Here is a 23688-nt window from a genome sequence, read left to right on the forward strand (position 1 = left end):
GGGATAAAGTAACAATATTTGGAAAAAAAATTATATAATCTCTTCTGCTGGTCTCCTCCTCTACTCTTTCCCCCTAAATGACCTACTTAATATAACTGGGAAAGTAGGGTCTCCATAATATAGAAGGTGAGAAAGCCAAGCTCTTCCACAAGAGGAGGAGGTCCAGATTTGGTGGCAGGGCTTGATGCTGGGAATACCCACCCAAACTAAGAAAAACAAATACATTCAGCTGGGATCTATATCTACACGACTTACCAAGGGCAAATGTACCACAGAGGGGTTCATGGAGAAGAGGGGTCCCATTTTCAAAGGGATGAGACCCTAAGAAAGCCTCTAGCTATATACTGGCATTACATTAGGTGACAAAGGAGGAGAACTCTACAAAGAATGAGACAAAGGAGGAGAACCCTACGAAGAATGAGACAAGGAGGAGAACCCTACGAAGAATGAGACAAGGAGTTCAGCTGTTGCCAAAAAGGCATCAGGTCCTTCAAATCCAGGATGGTCTACATGGTACCAAGGACCATTTTTAAAGGAGGGACCCTTCTCACAAGCCCTTGTATTACAGGCCTACATAAAAGCATGGACCATACCTGAACAGCATGTCCTTCTGCCCCAGCCGTTGCACTAAGCAAAAATTCTTCCATCCCAGGTTCACACGTATTCAACACTTCCGTCATGCTGCAAAGATTCAAAAACAATGAGTGAGTTATTACAGATGAAATGCAAAATGACCTCGAATGTTTCCAGCTGAGATTTCACTGTAACATTTGTACCTAATCCAAGGTCGAAAAATGTATCTACTGAAGATTTAGCTTTATTAAGCTGCTTGGATTTGGCCTTCATTTAATGGCCCCGCCACCTACGACTTCCTTTAAAACTGACGGAGGAGCATGTTACCTCACACAAAGATTTTTTACACGACAAGCCCGAGCCTACATAGCGGCAACTGTAAGAATTAAATGTATACAACAGCTGGAATGGTAATCCCGGGAAACAAACTATTGAGGTTTAGAAGGCTGCAAATAAATACCACAGAAATGTCACGTGTGGTTAATATGAAGCCCACCAAGAGATGGTGCCACCACGCAGACAGGGCAAAGGTGGCCTAAATCAACATCAGGAGGAGAATCTAAGGTTTCCTTGGGGGTCTCTCCTATATAACATATATCACAGAAATATGGTATTATTATATTGTCCCCTAGTGTATGTATAAATTTAACTACTACAATGCTGCCTCCTACGTACAAAAATGTACAAGGGTGAGACAAAAATTATCTGCATGAAGAGTTTATTTTACTTAACTTTCAGAAAAGACAAATACATAATTTTTTGACATAATCTCCCTGCTTTTCAATACACTTTGTCCATCTGTAACAAACAAGCTTTTGTATTCCCTCACTAAAAAACATTTTAGGCTGAGCTGAGAGCCACGAATGCACCATTGTCTTCAGCTCTTCATCAGACTGAATCTTCGTCCTCGTAGGGACACATAATCCACGGTCACTCGCCTATCCAATAGAATCAGTTCACGTACACACTCAATGTTGTCATCAGTCGTGGACGGCTCTTTCTTCATGGCTGACACATCTCTTATCCATTCATACACACTTCTTTGCGGGGGAAAAAACGCTTTCTCCATGCCGTACACAAAGTCTTCGATAAATATTGGCATCAGACACCACCGGACCACAAAAAAAAATATATATCAATGCAAATCACAAGTGGGGCAGCCATTTTTTCTCGCACTGCAGTCACAAATAAACTCACATAACAAATGTCAACCTTCACAGCAGTGACTGGGGAGATTATGTAAAAAAAAATATGTATTTGTCTGTTCTGAAAGTCAAATAAAAAAAAATTCTATAGCCACAGTGGGGATAATTTTTTGACTCACATAATAACTACTATAATACTACCTCCTATATACAAGAATATAACTACTATAATACTACCTCCTATATACAAGAATAGCACTACTATAATACTGCTCCTATGTACAAGAATATAACTACTATAATACTGCTCCTATGTACAGGAATATAACTACTATAATACTGCCCCTATGTACAAGAATATAACTACTATAATACTGCTCCTATGTACAGGAATATAACTACTATAATACTGCTCCTATATACAAGAATATAACTACTATAATAGTGCTCCTATGTACAAGAATATAACTACTATAATACTGCTCCTATGTACAGGAATATAACTACTATAATACTGCCCCTATGTACAAGAATATAACTACTATAATACTGCTCCTATGTACAGAAATATAACTACTATAATACTGCTCCTATGTACAGAAATATAACTACTATAATACTGCCCCTATGTACAGAAATATAACTACTATAATACTGCTCCTATGTACAAAAATATAACTTCTATAATACTGCTCCTATGTACAAGAATATAACTACTATAATACTGCTCCTATGTACAAGAATATAACTACTATAATACTGCTCCTATGTACAGAAATATAACTACTATAATACTGCCTCCTATGTACAAGAATATAACTACTATAATACTGCTCCTATGTACAAGAATATAACTACTATAATACTGCCCCTATATACAGGAATATAACTACTATAATACTGCTCCTATGTACAGAAATATAACTACTATAATACCGCTCCTATGTACAGGAATATAACTACTATAATACCGCTCCTATGTACAGGAATATAACTACTATAATACTGCTCCTATGTACAAGAATATAACTACTATAATACTGCTCCTATGTACAGGAATATAACTACTATAACACTGCTCCTATATACAAGAATATAACTACTATAATACTGCCTCCTATGTACAAGAATATAACTACTATAATACTGCCTCCTATGTACAAGAATATAACTACTATAATACTGTCTCCTATGTACAAGAATATAACTACTATAATACTGTCTCCTATGTACAAGAATATAACTACTATAATACTGCTCCTATGTACAAGACTATAACTACTATAATACTGCTCCTATGTACAGGAATATAACTACTATAATACTGCTCCTATGTACAAGAATATAACTACTATAATACTGCTCCTATGTACAAGAATATAACTACTATAATACTGCTCCTATGTACAAGAATATAACTACTATAATACTGCCTCCTATGTACAAGAATATAACTACTATAATACTGCTCCTATGTACAATAATATAACTGCTATAATACTGCTCCTATATACAAGAATATAACTACTATAATACTGCTCCTATGTACAAGAATATAACTACTATAACACTGCTCCTCTGTACAGTAATATGTAATATATTACGCTGAGAAGGTAGGGACTCTCCAGACTAGTTGCTCACACGGTCTTTTACTCCTTATATCTGTGTCGCTCCCTAGGGCCGAGGTTCTGTATAAAATGTACATTCCTCAGGATTATTTTAGAATGTATGTAGGTCAGAGCAGAGGATGTAGATCTCGTGGAGTCAGATGCCGGGCGCTTGTGACACTATATTATTTTTCTCTCATGTAATGACTAATTTAGAGTGTATCTCAGCTAATTAGATCTTATTTACTTCTCGTTTTCTAAATCTTTTACGAAAACATGGGATCGTCTGGTTCCGTGCAGCAGATGTATGGATGAGCCCCGCTGCAGATGTCATTTATAACATCACAAGATCCTTCGATGCAGCTTTGAGAGACAAATTGAAACTGAAAGGTAATATCGAGAGATAGAAAGCAATCTACACATTATTATAGAGCAGTCTGCGTCCTGACCGCGGTGAATCCACGAGGCCGCTTTCACACAGTCAGGGTTTGATCAGTTACTTTTTATTGGTCTTGGCTCACAATTACTGATGGAAATCACTGATCAAACACTGAGGCCTCGATCACACTGACGTGTGCTGTCCGCATTTTCCACGGACAGCGCACCTACCCATTTATTTAAATGTGTCTGTTCACATATCAGTATTTTTCACTGACCGTGAGGACTCATGCACACGACAGCGTGCCTGCCGGGCCTTTGCTGTGGACAGCAGATTGCGGTACGCAATGCACGGGCACCGACCGCATGCAGATCGCGGGCCCATTCTTTTCAATGGGGTCCGCGATCCGCATCAAACGATCTGCGCCGCAAAAAAGTATTGGGGGTGGGTTTCCGTGCCTCCGTTCCGCACCAACCTTTCAGATTCACTTAAATGGGTCCGCATCCGTGATGTGGTGCCAGAACGGCCAGGGCCTGTATTTTGCGGACCCACTGTTTTAGGGACGCAATACAGGGTCGTGTGCATGAGCCCCGAGTCAGTAAAAAAAATCACAGAGACATGCATTACTTTGGTCCGTGATGCGGACCAAACACGCCCACTGAAGTCTATAGGTCCATGAAAATCACGGACACAACATGGATGGCATCCGTGGTGTGTCCATTTTTCACGGAAGACAGATAGGAAACGCTCTTGAAATAAATTTTTAGCTGAGCAACGTCTGTGGATTTCGGATAACACACTGAGTGAAAAAAACGGACATGTGGACCATCCATGGATCTTTTACAAACATCTTCACGCATTAAATAAGGATGCTTATTTCGGGTACGTAATAGGGACACAAATGTGAACAAGGCTTCTAGGAAAGCTGGCTGACAACTAATATCTCCAAAATTACCACTCCCGCATAGGTTGTCGACAAGCTCTCCTAAACAGTGACGGTCAGTTCGCAGTGTTCGCCGGGAGCCGGTCTGAAATCAAATGCAGTCACCGGGAGCAGGCAGTTCCGAGAACAGCTGCCGGGGGCCTTCATCGGGCTGTTCTCGGAACTGCCTGCTCCCGCTGACCGCATTTGATTTCAGATCGGCTCCCGTCACAGGTAAGGGCTTACCTGTGCATCGCCGGACGGTGAGTCAAGATGGCAGCCCGCATGTGTTCGCTGGCGAACACTGCGAACTGACAGTCACTGCTCCTAAACAATCTGCTTGAAAATTGGTCTTCAGAAAAGCTGGGTGGGCATTTTGATTTTCACCCATCAAGGATACCTGAGAAAAGAATTTTAATATCTCACACACCATATGCAAATGAGCGTTCAAGTGTCCGCTGGGCGTTCCCCTACCGGTGAAGTGTCCTGGCTTCTCCACTCTAAACCCTCCAAAACCTCCCCCCTATGCAGTCTCCAGTGTCTACCAGATTTTGCCAGGGGAAGCCACGTCTGGCCAGACATATCCTCTGCATGGCGGTAATTCAGAGGGGGCGCGGGGGGGGGGGGGGGTCTCTATGATGGCTATACGCTTTAACCCCTTAGTGACCAGCAATACGCCCTTTTTACAGCGATCAATAAGGGGTTAACCGGGCATATGGAAAAGGTTTGTTTTCATGAGTCAATCAATCGAGCTGGGTTTTCCACTTTATGGTAATAAATAGATACGAGGGAAGTTCTCAAAACTTTAATTCAGCTGCTTCGCCGAATTTCACCAAGAAACTCGCTTTGTGACAAATCACTTCATCACAAAACGCACTTCTTTGTTAGTAGAGGGCGCCCCCCCGTCAATGAACCCCTCAGATGCCACGTCCATCTGCGGCATCAGAGATGACCATTGAGGGCTGTCAGGGGTTAATCTGTTAAAAAATAAAAAATACTCACCTAATCCATTTGCGCGAGAAGGGTCCGCCGCAGCCATCTTGATTGAAGGTCCAGTGCAAAATCTTGCGCGGTGCAACATGATGTCATCACACGGGCCGGCATGGTGACGTCATACCTCACCGCGCACGAGCTTTTGCACGGGATGTTCAATCAAGATGGTCACGGTGAATTTTTTTTACCGCCATTTTTCTAAAAATTTATTTGTTACCACAGAGCAGAGAGGAAGATGAGGCAGCTCTTTAGCTCAGTGTTGTGAAGTAACTTGTCCTCCTGTGTGATTAGGACAGGTTTCCTGTGTACTAATAGGACGGCGGCCATTTTATTTCTCCTAACGATTGCTCCCTAGCCAAAACAAGCCATTCTAAGTAATGAAAGGTATTTTGGAATGTAGCTATAATAAAGTAATCTTTAAGTATTTTCATTTTCTTAATTCCCGGAGAACCCCTTTTAAGGGTACACATCCATAATTGTCATCACTCCTAAAATACGCCATCTTTCACTCCAGCATCCATATGGTTAAAAAGTTCAGTCGAGACTCCATAAACTCTAGGGTAAGGCAGAAGTTAGGTTCACTTCCCCTTTAAGTCCCTGTATGTGGCTGAACCTCCGCATTCACTGAAGTGTTTGTCACAATGTCTGATCCTAATCTACCTTTGTCTCTGAAATGTTCCTCGCCATGAGGTCAGTCGGTGTTATTGTACCGCGATATCAGCCTCCGCCACCGCGAAGCCGGCATTGTAGCAATATAAAGATTACAATCTCACTTCTGTAATAGAAGGGCCCTGGTTAACCTATGGAAAACATTTCTAAAAGAGGTCACTTAGCATCTGACCTTCCCCCTTAAAGGGCTTTTCCAGGACTTACATATTGATGACCTATTCCCAGTATAGATAGTCAATAATAAATCAGTTTAAAGTGGCCGCAGCACTAAGGTGAGCGCTGCAGCCTCCTCCCAGTATACCCCGCACAGCGCCATCCATTGAACAGTGGTCGGGCTTGGTAATGCAGCTCAATCCCATTCATTAACGTGACAGGCCGAGGAAGAGGTCACAGCACTCATTCCAAGCTCCATGACCCCTTCCAGGGCCCCACCGATCTGATATTAAGTCCCAGAAATCCCCTGTAGCCATAAGAATGGCATTTAAAGGAATTGTCTACTTTTTAGTTTTGCTCCCAACTAATGATTTTTAGTGCATCTTTAACTCATTGGGGGAGGTAAAACCAAAAATTGTAAGAAAGGTAACCAGCTTCTTGCTCCCAAATATTTGACACATTACTTCCAACCTTCTTTGCACAGCAGGGGGCGACAGAGCAAAGGAGAAGGTTCCTCACAGGAGGGCCCCAATGCAATATCTGTCAAAGGGGCCCCACTTACTACATGTCATTTATAATAGTGGTGTTCTCTTATGTAGTAGGGGGACCCTCGGGCCCTGTGGCCTGGTATGTCCTTTACAACGTATAGTAAGTTGCCAAGCCCAAAAAAATGGTAGCATATAACGAAGGTATGTCACTACTTAGAGACTGGTGGTGGCCAATTTTTTTGGGGAAAAAATGTGGTTTTGTAGTTCCCTGCAAATCAGCTTTTGTCGAATTCACCACCACCATTCATACAGTGACAGCAGTCCCAGTGTTAACATGGTAATACCCCTTTAAAAGGAAGAGCTCAGCTGCCTGGTCACATGACAGATCAGGGCGGAGCTAAACCACTGCCTGTATCTAGAGGTCACTAGCAGAATTTTGAAAGCAGCTCCGGCTAGGAATCAAGAAATCTATACGAAATGACTCAGAACCAGTAGAAAAACAGTAAAGCAGAGTATTTACAAAGTTACTCAACTCCTTCTGCAGATTTAAAATGCACAGTATTTTTAAAAATGGAAATATCCTTTAAGTAAGTGCCCCCCCCCCAGCACATGTATGCTGTGTCAGCTAAAGAACAATGCATTTCAGACTGCAAACTCTCACATAGAGCAGTGTCCGTGTTGTACAGCCTAAACGGCTCTGCTACACTCACGCACTGCAGAGTTTTTGGACCAGATAGTGTTGCATTGTAATGTCCATTTGAATGAGTTCTTCCTGTTCTCCAGAACAGTCTGTCAGATGCCGGGAGATGGCAGCCCACACAGAACACATGTCACTTCAGAGATCTTCAAATGGTAAGATCAAGAAACTTTGATTATTTTTTTTCCCTTCTCTTACAACACACAGGTTTCATAGCGCCTTTGTGCCTCAATGAGGCGCGAGGCACGACTATGCAGTGAAGCAGAAAGGTAGATGAGCTGCTAATGAGCATTGGCGAAAGAAAAGTCCTCTTGGCAAAGAATGTTGTAGAAGCATGGAAAATTCTTCAACCCCCCAAAGTCAAAAGTCTGGTACCCCATAATAGTGACCGAGCAGAAGCCCGCCATGACGAACGCCGACCAGAAGCCCGCCATGACGAACGCCGACCAGAAGCCCGCCATGACGAACGCCGACCAGAAGCCCGCCATGACGAACGCCGACCAGAAGCCCGCCATGACGAACGCCGACCAGAAGCCCGCCATGACGAACGCCGACCAGAAGCCCGCCATGACGAACGCCGACCAGAAGCCCGCCATGACGAATGCCGACCAGAAGCCCGCCATGACGAACGCCGACCAGAAGCCCGCCATGACAAACGCCGACCAGAAGCCCGCCATGACGAACGCCGACCAGAAGCCCGCCATGACGAATGCCGACCAGAAGCCCGCCATGACGAACGCCGACCAGAAGCCCGCCAGTACTGAATCAGCAGCCACGAGACTTTAAGGGACAATACATTTTAATGACATAAACTTCAGACAGGTCAGTAGGGTTCAACAGTGCCTACAACAACATGCCTACTTTCTTCCAGAAACAGCGCCACGCCCGTCCATGGGCTGTGCCCGGTATTGCAATTCAGCTCAATTGAAGTGAATGGGATTCGGCTGCAATATCGCACACCACCTGTAGACAGGTATGGCGCCGTTTCATGGGAAAAATGCAGCCATGTTTTTCTAATCCTGGCCACCTTCGAACTAAATGGATTTTAAAAGTCGTTGTAAAAAACGTGTTACTTAGAGATGATTCCTGCCCCCGTCATATTAATATCAATCATCCGTGGAAATGCAAAGATAAGACACGGAAATTACAGCGCAGCGTGCGATACGGCCTTCGGGAGACACTCATCCCCTCCAGCACACAGCTCTCCCCCCATTACGCCACCGCCGCCCCATTTATCCCAGAAACGATGTGGGCTGCACCGCCGATCCTTTGTCACAATAATTATGGTGTCATGTAAGATAAATCCATCAGTCAAAATCGGTTTCCACGCAGCAGAATCATCATCCAGATAGCTACGAGTAACCTGATATTATCCAGAGCCCAATGCACAATGAAGGGTTGATCAGAACAAGAGGCGGTGGAGACGCCGCCATCATTAACCCTGCACTGGTACGTCATGAGTCCGGTAATGGTGTCAGCTTTGAAGCTCAGGAGTGCCATGTTATAACCTGTGCCTCGCTATGTAACCATACCCCTGCGATACATTGTCCATGACCAGCCGTGGAATATGGCTGCAGGAATGATGGTCTTCTTGGCGGTCAGCTTTCTATGGGATATGTATGTTGTGTTGTGCTGTGCAATTTCTGCTGTGCAACAAGGTTAGGAAGCGAAGACAGACCGTGGCTGAAGCCACATGGAGTGATAGGGAAGCCTGGTAAACTCAGGGAAAATGAAGTAGGCCAGATTGGTTTATTACCAATGAGGGGAGATTGTATATGGACCTTTTGTGGTACCACTGTTGACCTCTGGGACCAGAATTGTTGACCTCTGGGACCACATGAATCGGTGAGTGGTGTCTCCCCCCCCCCCCCCCCCCCCCATTTTTAGCCCATGCCATACCATGTCTACATTTTTTTAGGCCTTGGACAACCCGTTTGAGGGCTAATGCACACAGCCGTAAGTTTGGTCCACATCCAATACGCGTTTTCTGCCGATCGGAAACGAACCCATTCAACTCAAGGGGGCCACAAAAGATGCAGCCGGTACACCCATGTGCTGTCCACATCCGTAAATCCGTTACGTGGCCCTGCAAAAAAATAGTATATGTCCTATTCTTGTCCTATTCTTGTTGTTGTTTTGCGGACAAGAGTAGGAAATTTCTGCAGGAGTTTGAAAAAAATGGCGGCATGCACTCACTAGGTATCCGTGTTTTGCGGATCCACGATTTTCGGACTGCAAAACATTTACGGCCATGTGCGTGAGCCTCATTTGTTTTGCTGTCATTGCAGTTGTGTTCAGTAAAGTAGAATTGTTTGCACCTACTGTGGTCTGCTAAGGGCCCCATTCAAACGACCGTACTTTTGCTTCACATACGTTCTGCATTTTTTGTGGACAGGAGGCGGACCCATTCATTTCAATGGGTCTGCAAAAAATGCGGACAACACACCGCGTGCTGTCCGCAACCGTATGTCTGTTCCGCAGTCCTGCAAAAAAGATAGAACATGTCCTATTCTTCTCCATTTTTCAAACAAGAATAGGCATTGTTACAATAGATCCGCAAAAAACGAATGAAACATGGACGCCATCCGTATTTTATTACAGATCCGCTATTTGCAGACTGCAAAATACATACAATCGTGTGAATGCACCCCAAATCTGTCACCACAATTCTAGATTATTATCTGCAGTATTAGGCTACATGCACACGATCGTTGTGTGGTTTGCGGTCCGCAAATTGCAGATTCGCAAAACACGCAATTTGCGGAACGGCACGGACAGCCATTAATATAACTGCCTATTCTTATATGGTTATATGTTTTTTTACGGAGCAACGGATGCGGACAGCACACGGAGTGCTGTCCGCATCCTTTGCAGCCCCATTGAAGTGAATGGCTCCGCATCCAAGCCGCAAAAACTATGGCTCGGATGCGGACCAAAACAACGTTCGTGTGCATGAGGCCTGATCACTATTTGTACTTTCCTACTGTTCCCCTGCTGTCAGCCTTCAAAGCTGTGCTGAAATACACAGTCCGCACTGCTGTGCTGTGCTAACACAACGGAGAGGACTCCTCCTGTGCGCCTGCACAGCAGTCCTGACAATGTATTTCAGTGCAGGTTTGAACAGTAGGAAGATAAAACATTGTGATCTGGACTCCGTATGTGCAGTACTACTCATGTGATAGTAGTAGTCAGATAACAGTCCAAACTGGTAGCGACAGATTCCCTTTAAAGGGGAACACACAACACCCAATCCTGCCACGTTGCGTCCTCAGCCTCACTTTATAACCATACTTTATGCAGGACTTTCTCGTGGGGTGCAGATTTCCCAATTAGGCATTTATAGTTGCCCCTGTTGAAATTAATGTGCCCTGGTATCAGGAACCCCGTTAAGCGGCCCCAGAGCAGCGCTCTGTTAAAGTCCTCGGTGACGCATCAGTACACAGACTGACATGTCCTGATATCAAGTATTTCAATACTGCAGGTAAAAAAAAAAAAAAAACAACCTGAGCGAGTCTGGAAATTCCCATTGTAGGTGCAGCACCAGTAGGTATTCGTGAGATGTCAGGGATTACAGGGGAGCAGAGCCATGGGCAGCCAGGCAGGGCACATAAGGTAATATCTCTGAAATCTCCAACAAATAGAATGTGCATGCCCAAAAATTCTGTGACCAGGTCTCAAGGAACCGCCGAGCCCTGCTTGGGAAAAATTGGGATATTATCAGTATCCTAGTATTAATACCATACCGTAATAGGCTCATGCGGTCTGTAAGTGCAGTCCTCATATATAACCACCATATGGTTTATAAATCATATGACAATCGTCGGTTCTTAAAGGGGTTGTCTAGCTTTGGGGACCTTTTTTTTAAACTATTGTTAAAATAATACTCACCTGCCCCATAGCTCCCTTCAGCGTCCTCCGGGCCCCGTACTGTAAACTTCCAGATGGATAGTGTCAGGTGCGCCGCTGCAGCCAGTGACGTGTCCCCAAGTGGCACGAGAGCCAAATAATGATCCTATACAGTAACCTAACATTGCTATATAGTAATAGTCTCTTACAGTAGCCAAATAACGTCATACAGTTCCCACGTAAAATACTGCCATACAGCACCCCATACAGTACCAAAATTCTACTACGTTACAGTCCTTACAGTAAAACACTAATAATAGTGCCATATGGTGTCACATAATAGTAGTCTCACACAGTGCACTGATTGAACGTGGCTTGACAACGAACCGCAGTGCTGGAAACAATACTAATCCCATGGAAAAACACATGTGGGTGTCTTTCAGCCTTGTAATAAAACCAATATCCTCCGTGTGTTCGCATCCGAACAGATGATACGGTTATTCTGAGCAAAAAAACGGTGTTAATTGCAAAGAGCAGAGGAAGTCGGAGCAGATTGAATTATTCATTGCTCAGATCCTGAAAATTGGCTCCTTGCAGCAGTCAGACGAGGGTGAGAAAGTTTTCTACTTGTGCACTATAGGGCGACTGAATACAATCTGCATGAAACTATAATGGGTTTCCGTGACGTGTGCCGACGGAGGAGGAACGGGCTGATAATTAAAGGGACGCGTCAGGTGACACCGTGGGGCGCTTCTAAAATATTCAGTGGACACATTAGAAATCTGCTGCAGCATACATGGGTATGTGGTGGGCAGATGGAAGTGCAGGCGACGCCACAGTCCTCTGCGCTGAAGGTGACAATGTTGGTCTACACCACATTACGGAGGTACCAGGTAATCACCAACAAAGGCGAGACCTATTGCTTGGTAACCACCCTACAAACTGTAGATGACGGCCAGCCAGAAGAGCGGCTACTCCTCCCATGAAGGCTATTAGGCCATCAATATCAAAGTCGTTAAAAATTCCTTTAAGTTTAGATAATCGGAAATCGCCAGGTCCAAACCAACTTTGATCTAAAGGGGTTGTATGGGACTTGCGGTGCCCCCACCGAACAGTTGATAAGTAATGTTACTCCTTTGACTGTTCAGCAGGCACAGCGTCATACGTTTGTAGTGGTTCTGCCTGGTACCGCGGCTCGGTCTCGTTCACTTTAGAGCAGAGAGTTGTCCTACCAGGTGCAAGCGCCACAAAACAGCAATCGCTGTGCTTGATAAACAATGAAGCTGATGCGGCGGCTCAGTGAGGGTGTCTGGAGTCGGACCTCCGCTGATCAGATATTGATAACCTATCCCATGGAATATCTTCATTACAGGTCATCAACGGTGGGGGTCCGACGCGTGGCATACCCACCAATCAGCTGACTGAAGTGGTGTTTGCGCGAGAGCTGCAGCCTCCTCATCAGTAGACAAAGTCCAGGCGGACGTCCCCGTGTAAGCAATGAAGAGGCCGCAGCGCTCAATCAAACAGCTTATCACAAGGGGCGTCGGGAGTCGCCCCCCCCCCCCCATAGACCTAATATTGATGACCTCTCCTGAGGATATTCAATATCCTGAACCCATAAAACCCCTTTAAAGGACTATTACCACCTCGGGCTAGGTTCACATCTCCGACAGGCTGTTCCGACAGTGATGTCGCCCTGCCCCATTAACTATATTTGGGGACCGACGAAGATCGGCAAATATGCCGAGAATGGACCTAAGGCTTTGTTCACATCTCCGGCACAGAGCAGCCTGCCAGATCCTCTACTTCACCGCTGGATCCCCATCGACTACAACGAGGTCTAGAGTTCATCCGGCAGATTTCCAGCATAAATGCTGGGTTTCGGCCGGACCGTCTCCTTGGGGGAATACCCGTTTAAGGCCTAAATATATCCTGGCAGAGAACTGGTTAGGAGTAACTTAGGGAAGATTTATCAAGACGACACCAAAGCAGAGAGTAAGGCCCCCCCCCCCCCCCCCTGACAAAAATAAAGCTGGGCTCTGATTGGTTGCGACTATCAACTACTTCCTGTCTGCTCAGGTAAGCCCCACAGCAACCAATCAGAGCAAGACTTTGTATTTACAGACATAAGAGCTGAAATCTGATTGGTCATTTTGGGACAGAGCTCCATCTTATATCGGCAGCCATCATGAATGGCCATATTGTCTCGCTGGAGACATTTTTGTGCTGAATTTGGCTCAGTTCCCATCTTGAGGTGACGATTCGTTTCCCTTCAGCTCACCAAAAGTAAACCCTTTAGACATCCGACCCCCCCCCCCCCCCTCTTCAGAGCAGCGAGCAAAAACTCCTCTGGAAATTGGAATTTTTGTGGGATTTCATTTTGGCACAGTGTAGGTCGGTGAAAAACACATTCACACCCATAGAACAAACATCGAGCTGTTTACAGGATGTGGCGCGCTTTCCCCGCCGTACATGAAATTATAATCTGCTTGCTAACATTACAGAAATGTTTCAGTTTACTATTTAACTGTTTGGACGCCAGGTATAAGCGAGGCGGCGGCCATCTTTTGCGTAGCTGGAGAGTGGCAGGCCGTGAAAAAATAACTAGACCTACACTTTACAGGGCCTCTGTCTGCAAATTCTACAGCATAGCAGGAGCCGCTCTCAGCAACAGATGGGACCAGTGACATAACTTATATATATATTTAATTTTTTTCTTATTGTTTTTTATATTTTTGCCCTTTCGAATGCAGTTCTTAGGGGGTTGCAGAATCCCTAAAGCCCATCTGTCAGAAGTTTTGTCCCTATGACACTGGTTGACCTGTTACATGTGCACTTGGCAGCTGAAGGCGTCTGTGTTGGTCCCATGTTCATATGTGGCTGCATTGCTGAGAAATATGAGGTTTTATTATATGCAAATGAGCCTCTGGGAGCAACGGGGGCGTTACCATTACACCTAGAGGCTCAGCTCTCTCTGCAACTGCTGCATCCTCTGCACTTTGATTGACAGGGCTAAATGTAATGATTTTACACTGCCCTTTTCTGTCAATAAAAGTGCAGAGGGTGCAACAGTTACCACAGGGGTCAGTATTGGAGAGGTCACTATTACTGGTGGGATACCACAGGGGTCAGTATTGGAGAGGTCACTATTACTGGTGGGATACTACAGGGGTCAGTATTGGATAGGTCACTATTACTGGTGGGATACCACAAGGGTCAGTATTGGAGAGATCACTATTACTGGTGGGATACCACAGGGGTCAGTATTGGAGAGGTCACTATTACTGGTGGTGTACCACAAGGGTTAGTATTGGAGAGGTCACTATTACTGGTGGTGTACCACAAGGGTCAGTATTTGAGAGGTCACTATTACTGGTGGGATACCACAAGGGTCAGTATTGGAGAGGTCACTATTACAGGGGTCAATATTGGAGAGGTCACTATTACTAGTGGGATACCACGGGGGTCAGTATTGGAGAGGTCACTATTACTAGTGGGATACCACAGGGGTCAGTATTAGAGAGGTCACTATTACTGGTGGGATACCACAGGGGTCAGTACTGGCAAGGTCACTATTACTGGTGGGATACCACAGGGGTCAGCATTGGAGAGGTCACTATTACTAGTGTGATAGCACTGGATCAGTATCGGAGAGGTCACTATTACTGGTGGGGTACCACAAAGGTCAGTATTGGAGAGGTCACTATTACTGGTGGGGTACCACAAAGGTCAGTATTGGAGAGGTCACTATTACTGGTGGGGTACCACAGGGGTCAGTATTGGAGAGGTCACTATGACTGGTGGGGTACCACAGGAGTCAGTATTGGAGAGGTCACTATTACTGGTGGGGTACCACAGGGGTCAGTATTGGAGAGGTCACTATTACTGGTGGGATACCACAAGGGTCAGTATTGGAGAAGTCACTATTACTGGTGGGGTACCACAGGGGTCAGTATTGGAGAGGTCACTATTACTGGTGGGATACCACAAGGGTCAGTATTGGAGAGGTCGATATTACTGGTGGGGTACCACAGGGGTCAGTATTGGAGAGGTCACTATTACAGGCGTCATTATTGGAGAGGTCACTATTACTGGTGGGATACCACAGGGGTCAGCATTGGAGAAGTCACTATTACTGGTGGGATACTACAGGGGTCAGTATTGGAGAGGTCACTATTACTGGTCGGATACCACAGGGGTCAGTATTGGAGAGGTCACTATTACTGGTGGGATACCACAGGGGTCAGTATTGGAGAAGTCAATATTACTGGTGGGGTAACACAGGGGTCAGTATTGGAGAGGTCACTATTACTGGTGGGGTACCACAGGGGTCAGTATTGGAGAGGTCACTATTACTAGTAGGGAACCACAGGGGTCAGTATCAGAGAGGTCACTATTACTGGTGGGGTACCACAAAGGTCAGTATTCAGTGGTATTCAGTACTCATTAGGATAAAGCACAACATCAGCTCCGCCGAGCCCCTGACCAAAATGTGGAAGTGGCGTCCGAGATCCCCAAGGGCCAAGCCAAGTAATTGTAAGTTTTGTATGTGAAATATGTTTATGTTATACACATATAGGATACACTGTGCCCCACAATATACAGTATACCGCTACACTGTGCCCCACAATATACAGTATACCGCTACACTGTGCCCCACAATATACAGCATACCTCTACACCGTGCCCCACAATATACAGTATACCTCTACACCGTGCCCCACAATATACAGTATACCTCTACACCGTGCCCCACAATATACAGTATACCGCTACACTGGGCCACACAATATACAGTATACCTCTACACTGTGCCACACAATATACAGTATACCGCTACACTGTGAGACACAATATACAGTATACCTCTACACTGTGCCCCACAATATACAGTATACCTCTACACTGTGCCCCACAATATACAGTATACCTCTACACTGTGCCCCACAATATACAGTATACCTCTACACCGTGCCCCACAATATACAGTATACCTCTACACTGTGCCCCACAATATACAGTATACCGCTACACTGGGCCACACAATATACAGTATACCTCTACACTGTGCCCCACAATATGCAGTATACCTCTACACCGTGCCCCACAATATACAGTATACCTCTACACTGTGCCCCACAATATACAGTATACCGCTACACTGTGCCCCACAATATACAGTATACCTCTACACCGTGCCCCACAATATACAGTATACCGCTACACTGGGCCACACAATATACAGTATACCTCTACACTGTGCCCCACAATATGCAGTATACCTCTACACCGTGCCCCACAATATACAGTATACCTCTACACTGTGCCCCACAATATACAGTATACCTCTACACTGTGCCCCACAATATACAGTATACCTCTACACCGTGCCCCACAATATACAGTATACCTCTACACTGTGTAGTCTGTTCTATAAGCACCCTTGTTCTGTGGCGGCGGACAGAAAATAATCTGGAAGTGCCTCTCCCGAGACCAGGCTCTGGATCCGCCACTGGTCTGGACCGCTCCCAGGAGTGTACATTTCTTCTAAACTGTAATCTGTATGCTCTGACCTGCAGAAATCAGCACTCGCTCGGTAACAACTAACTGGTTTAAAGTTAAAGTTACTGCAGGACATGGATTACAGTTTAGAAATGTCAAATGTACACTCCTGTGAGCGGCGGGGAGGGGGATCTGTGGATGACACTGTTATAGGGAGGGGGATCTGTGGATGACACTGTTATGGAGGGGGAAATGGGGATGACACTGTTATAGGGAGGGGGATCTGTAGATGACACTGTTATAGGGAGGGGGATCTGTAGATGACACTGTTATAGGGAGGGGGATCTGTAGATGACACTGTTATAGGGAGGGGGATCTGTAGATGACACTGTTATAGGGAGGGGGATCTGTAGATGACACTGTTATAGGGAGGGGGATCTGTAGATGACACTGTTATAGGGAGGGGGATCTGTAGATGACACTGTTATAGGGAGGGGGATCTGTAGATGACACTGTTATAGGGAGGGGGATCTGTAGATGACACTGTTATAGGGAGGGGGATCTGTAGATGACACTGTTATAGGGAGGGGGATCTGTAGATGACACTGTTATAGGGAGGGGGATCTGTAGATGACACTGTTATAGGGAGGGGGATCTGTAGATGACACTGTTATAGGGAGGGGGATCTGTGGATGACACTGTTATAGGGAGGGGGATCTGTGGATGACACTGTTATAGGGAGGGGGATCTGTGGATGACACTGTTATAGGGAGGGGGATCTGTGGATGACACTGTTATGGAGGGGGATCTGTGGATGACACTGTGATGGGGTGGATCTGTGGATGACACATATAGCATAAGATGCTATATACAGTATGTGTCATCCACAGATCCCCCTCCCTATAAAAGTGTCATCCACAGGCAACTAGGACATGTTGAAATCTGAGTGATTATTATTATTTTTAAACCACAGACAGCAGGACTTTTCTTCCCTGTTGCGGTTTTAGGTATTGGGTAAAGTATCGCAGCATTTCTAAGCGTACTTGTGTAAATGTATTGTTGTTATAGCTGCCCCCCCCCCTACTTTTGTCCTGGCCCCCAGTGTGCCCCCCCCCCCCCCCCCCAAAATCTGAAAGCTAGAGACGCCACTGTCAGTATTGGAGAGGTCACTATTACTAGTGGGGTATTATTCTGATTGACAGATTTGGGAAGGAATTTTTTTCCACAAAGATGCAGAAAATTGGCGTCGACCACTTGACGGTTTTCACCTTCCTCTGAATCAGCTTTGCAGAAGACTAGGCAGTACATGGACAGATGTCTTTTCTCAGCCTACAGACTATGTTACTGTGTTACATATATTGCACATGTAGCAGCTTCCTAATACAGGGCTATTATAGGGATCACCCAGCGGGACTTCCCTGTAACCAGACAGCATGAGGTCCTGAGAACCTGCCGCCCCACAGAGACAGTACAGGCTGCCATAAACAGCTTGATGTATCCTGCTGACACATTTGGCTGTAGTTTGGTGGTCTAAAGTAGACCTGCCCCTAAAGGGGTTATCCCATAAATACCATCTATCACCTATCCCTATGATAACTACCTGCAGAGCAGCTATTAGCGGACACAGTTACAGGGATCCTGCAGACGTATAATGTTTATATCTGTGGCCTTATCACAGGGCGAGCGCACTGCTCGCTGGGACTGAGATCTGACGGACGAGCTGAGACTCATACATATGACATCGCTGTGCTGACAAAGCACATGCCAAAGATAGGACAGAGCGTGAGAAAATGGGAAATGTATGTCGCATAGGACACTGAAGTCAGCCGCACGGAGCGCTGGTTCAACAACTGACTAAAACCTAGTGATTCCAATAAAGGGAAGATTATTGCTTTGCTTTTGATATGGTGCACTTAAGGGTAGCGCCAACTTTCAACAGGATGGTACAGGTTATATATAAATAGAATATACATTAAAAGATGAGTCACTGTGTACATACATTACTTATCCTGAGCTACATCCTGTATTATACTCCAGAGCTGCACTCACTATTCTGCTGGTGCAGTCACTGTGTACATACATTACTTATCCTGTACTGATCCTGAGTTACATCCTGCATTATACTCCAGAGCTGCACTCACTATTCTGCTGGTGCAGTCACTGTGTACATACATTACTTCTCCTGTACTGATCCTGAGTTACATCCTGTATTATACTCCAGAGCTGCGCTCACTATTCTGCTGGTGCAGTCACTGTGTACATACATTACTTATCCTGTACTGATCCTGAGTTCCATCCTGTATTATACACCAGAGCTGCACTCACTATTCTGCTGGTGCAGTCACTGTGTACATACATTACTTATCCTGTACTGATCCCGAGTTACATCCTGTATTATACTCCAGAGCTGCACTCACTATTCTGCTGGTGCAGTCACTGTGTACATACATTACTTATCCTGTACTGATCCTGAGTTACATCCTGTATTATACTCCAGAGCTGCACTCACTATTCTGCTGGTGCAGTCACTGTGTACATACATTACTTATCCTGTACTGATCCTGAGTTACATTCTGTATTATACTCCAGAGCTGCACTCACTATTCTGCTGGTGCAGTCACTGTGTACATACATTACTTATCCTGTACTGATCCTGTGTTACATCCTGTATTATACTTCAGAGCTGCGCTCACTATTCTGCTGGTGCAGTCACTGTGTACATACATTACTTATCCTGTACTGATCCTGAGTTACATTCTGTATTATACTCCAGAGCTGCACTCACTATTCTGCTAGATATTACTGGAAACAGTCAGCATGTGAACAGACATTTTATCTGAGCACCACTAATGGGAGTGCAGTTTTTTATTGTTTGTTTTCTACATCAGATGACCGCACACCCCCTGGTGTAAATCCCCAGTGCAGGTTCTGTGGCGGACTTCTGGTCTAGCTTCTGGTGGGGCTCCTTGGTCAGACATGTATTAGGTCTTTGGTCCAACCTAAGCAGCTCCATTGATGTCATTGGAACTCACATTAGTTCTGGCTATTAGAGGGGTCCACATTTCTGGACTTTATTCTTGCAGGAGATTCCCTTTAAGGACCTATAGACAAACCAGACATAAACATCTGTCTGTTCCTGGTAAAGCTGGGTGACACTATAGTCATCGTTACATCTCCACAAGGGATTTTACACAAACACCTGAACAGCAGATCAGACTAGGAAAAATTGCTTGGATTATGCCGACTATTGAGGAACTGCAATGCCGGCAATTACCTAAAATAATTTTGTAACCTGAATCTCATTTTACAAACCAGACCATTAAGGGTAATGGAGAGCTGCTGCAAGGAAATCAAAATCCCTCTGGCTGCTCTACCCATTACCTGTACCCAATCAATATAAGTAGCCGGGGGTGCCCATGATGCCCCTTATCACATCTTGATAGCCCTTCAGAAAGTAGCACCAAGGAGAGCAGCTGCAGGGAACTAGATTTGCCTGCAGCTGCTCTCCCATATCATCGGCTTTGCATTGCCTTGGCTGATGAAGGGGAGGTAATGTCCTCTATAATACATCCTCTACTGGGCACACTTTCGGGCTTGTGAATTGGGTGCAGTGGTGGACACTAATTCAGCAGTGATAGGGCATCCGAGTGCCAAACAGGAGGCCGTGTGTTAGGGTGCATTCACACGCTGCAGATTTTGTCGCAGAATTTTCCGCGACTGAAAATCAGTTCCATTCACCTGAATGGGGCTCGCAGAAATCCAGGTGCTTGCCGCCAAATTCAAATAAATGGAACTGATTTTCAGTTGCGGGAAATTCTGCAAAAAAATAAATAAAAAATCCACAGGGTGTGAGGGCGCCCTCAGGATAAAGTAATAACCTGTCATCAAACAGGAGAATGTCAGCGTCTGGATCTACAGGTGAAACTCGAAAAATGAGAATATCGGGCAAAGTTCCTTTATTTCAGTGATGCAACTTAAAAGGTGAAACTAACACATGAGACTCATTACAGGCAGAGCGAGATATTCCAAGCCTTTGTTATAATTTGGATGATTATGGCTTACAGCTAATGAAACCCCAAAGTCACAATCTCAGGTCCCCTTTGCTCAGGGGGTAAGGATTAATTAGCTGACTAGAGGGCGACACTTTGAGCCTAGAATATTGAACCTTTCACAATATTCTAATTTTAAGTTGCATTACTGAAATAAATGGACTTTTGCACGATATTCAAATTTTTCGAGTTTCCCCTGTATAAGATTTGGTCACATGACGTCAGTATTGATTTTATTCAGCACCCCCAGATATTACCTCCGAATCCCAAATTCTGAGCCCTAAATGGATTCACAGTCTACACCTACAGCACCTAGGGTTTGTATTATTTACAAGCACAAAATGCTGTACTAAACTGCTTTATTGTACTACACTATTGTGTTAGGCCTCATGCACACGACCGTTGTGTGTTTTGGTGGTCCGCAAATTGCAGATCCGCAAAACACGGATGGCGTCCGTGTGCGTACAACAATTTGCATAACGGCGTGGACAGCCATTAATATAACTGCCTATTTTTGTCCGCAAAAAAGGACAAGAATAGGACAGGTTATATTTTTTTTGCGGACCACGGAACGGAGCAACGGATGCGGACAGCACACGGAGTGCTCTCCGCATCTTTTGCAGCCCCATTGAAGTGAATGGGTCCGCATCCGAGCCGCAGTCGGACCAAAACAACGGTGGTGTGCATGAGGCCTTACACTCTATACCGATACATTATATCACTATATTATAACATTATATTACCGCTACAGTATACTACACTGCTAAGTGATACCGCTATATTATGCTGCTTTACTATACTGCTATATTATACCATTATATCACACTCCTATATTATATTATCATACCATTAACCTACAGGACATTGCTATAGTATACAGATATATTATACTTCTACATCACATCCCCATATTATATGGCTATATAATACATGCTAAAAGCATTGCGCTGGAATATCTATACACTGTTCAGCAGGAGAATCTAGCAAGGCGACTAAATAAGGGGGTGCTGCAGGGTGCCTGCTGTCTTTCTATTTAATACTGGGTTTTGTGAGCTAATTTATACAACCCAGAAAATCCTGGATTATGCACCCACACAGTGCAGGGAATATCTCCAGATCTACTGCATAAAACATCAATCCCTACACTCACCAAATATTCTATAGAAATTGTCATCAAAGCAAGATATCTGCTCTCACTGTTCTGTTATGTCCAACAATTCCAGCTCATTCCTGCAGAGGGCGCTAATTAGCAAACCCTATTGGCAACGACGCCCCCTAGATGCATTATTGGGTACTGCAACCAAGTCCCAACTTATCAGGAGCCAACAGGAAGTGCACCTTCTATGTGAGCTGATTGGCTGAGTTCTAACTAAGGAAAACACTTCTGCCTCCTAGCAGCCATTTGCGGTATTACAAGTTCAAACAGTTTTGAATATAACATCTATGTGCATTGTATAAAATATCAATAATCGCAGATTGTGACATTTTGTACCTAGAAACATCCACTTTACAGTATCTGCAGTTATGTTACCCACACAAGACATTCCTGCAGGGGGCGCTCATTAAAAACACACCTGCCCCCTAGCTGCACTACCAGGTATTGCACCTCAGCAACCCTTATACAACCATATAGATTTCCCCCCTATGCACCTAATGACAAAACCCAGGAGACATAAACCAGCCCTTACCTGATCGCACACAGCTTGTCCTTAACCCTTTTCTGACTCCTGGGAACGATCTTATCTGTCCAATTGCACCCAAAGTGAGATCTCAACAAGGCAGATGGACCTGTAGGATCCAGTGCCCCAGAGTTTTCTGCAGCCACAGCTCAGGCTGCAGCTTCAAGTCAAAGTTCTTTTTTTATTATTATTTTTAACACCCATTTCCTTCCTTCCTCTTGAAACTCAATTGGTGCAACATGAAGCCCTGAGAGATGAGCAGATAGCCGGGCTCAGAGCATGCACATCACAGGCAGGATCTGGATGATAGATGCAAGCTGCACAAGCATGGGGTGGGGGTGCTCACCTGAAGTAGGGGGTCCTGGAATTGCCTCCTTCCCTGGATCACTGCTGCTGCTGCTGCTCCTTCTTCTTCCCTCGATCAGTGTGCTCTGCGCTTTCCAGAGCTTGTATTACTGGGTCAGGGGTGGGAGAGAAATGACTGTGTGTGAAAGGCAGAGAGAGATCTGAAGAGGAAGAGACAGAGGGAGACCTGAGCAGCACAGAAGAGACAGACTGAGCAGAGCTGGAGTGCACACACTAGTACAGGCAGAGGGAGCTTGTGTGCACCACAGGGGGGACCCACCACCAGCAGAGGAGGTGCCACACACTGCACGACTCTGCTCAAGAGGGGATGGCTGCTCAGCTCAGGTCGTATTGGAAAACTTGTGTGCTACAGAAGATCAGGATTCTGCAGGCTGCAAACTCAGATTTGTCTGAAATCTATGTAGTCATATATCATAATACCAGGCAGCAAATAATAATGAGTAACTAATGACATCATGATCAGGATTAGTTATGTCATAATAAACACTTAAAAATTTTTCATTATGAATATTATTGATACGTTGTTTATTTATTTATTTTTCATTGTTTATTTATTCATTTATTTATTTATTTATTTTACTCACTTCTATAGCGCCGAGATATTCTGCAGCACCTTACAG

General features: G+C 44.9%; 1 protein-coding gene across 3 annotated transcripts in view; it reads right to left on the bottom strand.

Annotated features, from left to right (window-relative positions):
- The window catches only part of LOC122921835 (protein LBH-like), a 36991-nt gene extending 13538 nt beyond the window's left edge, over positions 1 to 23453 (bottom strand). Inside the window, exons 1-2 of one of the 3 annotated variants that reach the window (XM_044272096.1) lie at positions 23049 to 23453; positions 594 to 681 (exon numbers count right to left, since the gene is read on the bottom strand). In XM_044272096.1, coding sequence (XP_044128031.1) covers positions 594 to 680 — 87 coding nt within the window. In that variant the 5' untranslated portion in view covers position 681; positions 23049 to 23453. Of the gene's footprint in view, positions 1 to 593; positions 682 to 20006; positions 20042 to 22711; positions 22864 to 23048 lie in introns of those variants that run through there. The other 2 variants (XM_044272097.1, XM_044272098.1) reach the window with 2 other exon arrangements.
- Positions 23454 to 23688: the final 235 nt, after the last annotated feature.

The sequence above is a fragment of the Bufo gargarizans genome, chromosome 11 (assembly GCF_014858855.1).
Source record: "Bufo gargarizans isolate SCDJY-AF-19 chromosome 11, ASM1485885v1, whole genome shotgun sequence".
Classification (NCBI taxonomy): domain Eukaryota; kingdom Metazoa; phylum Chordata; class Amphibia; order Anura; family Bufonidae; genus Bufo; species Bufo gargarizans.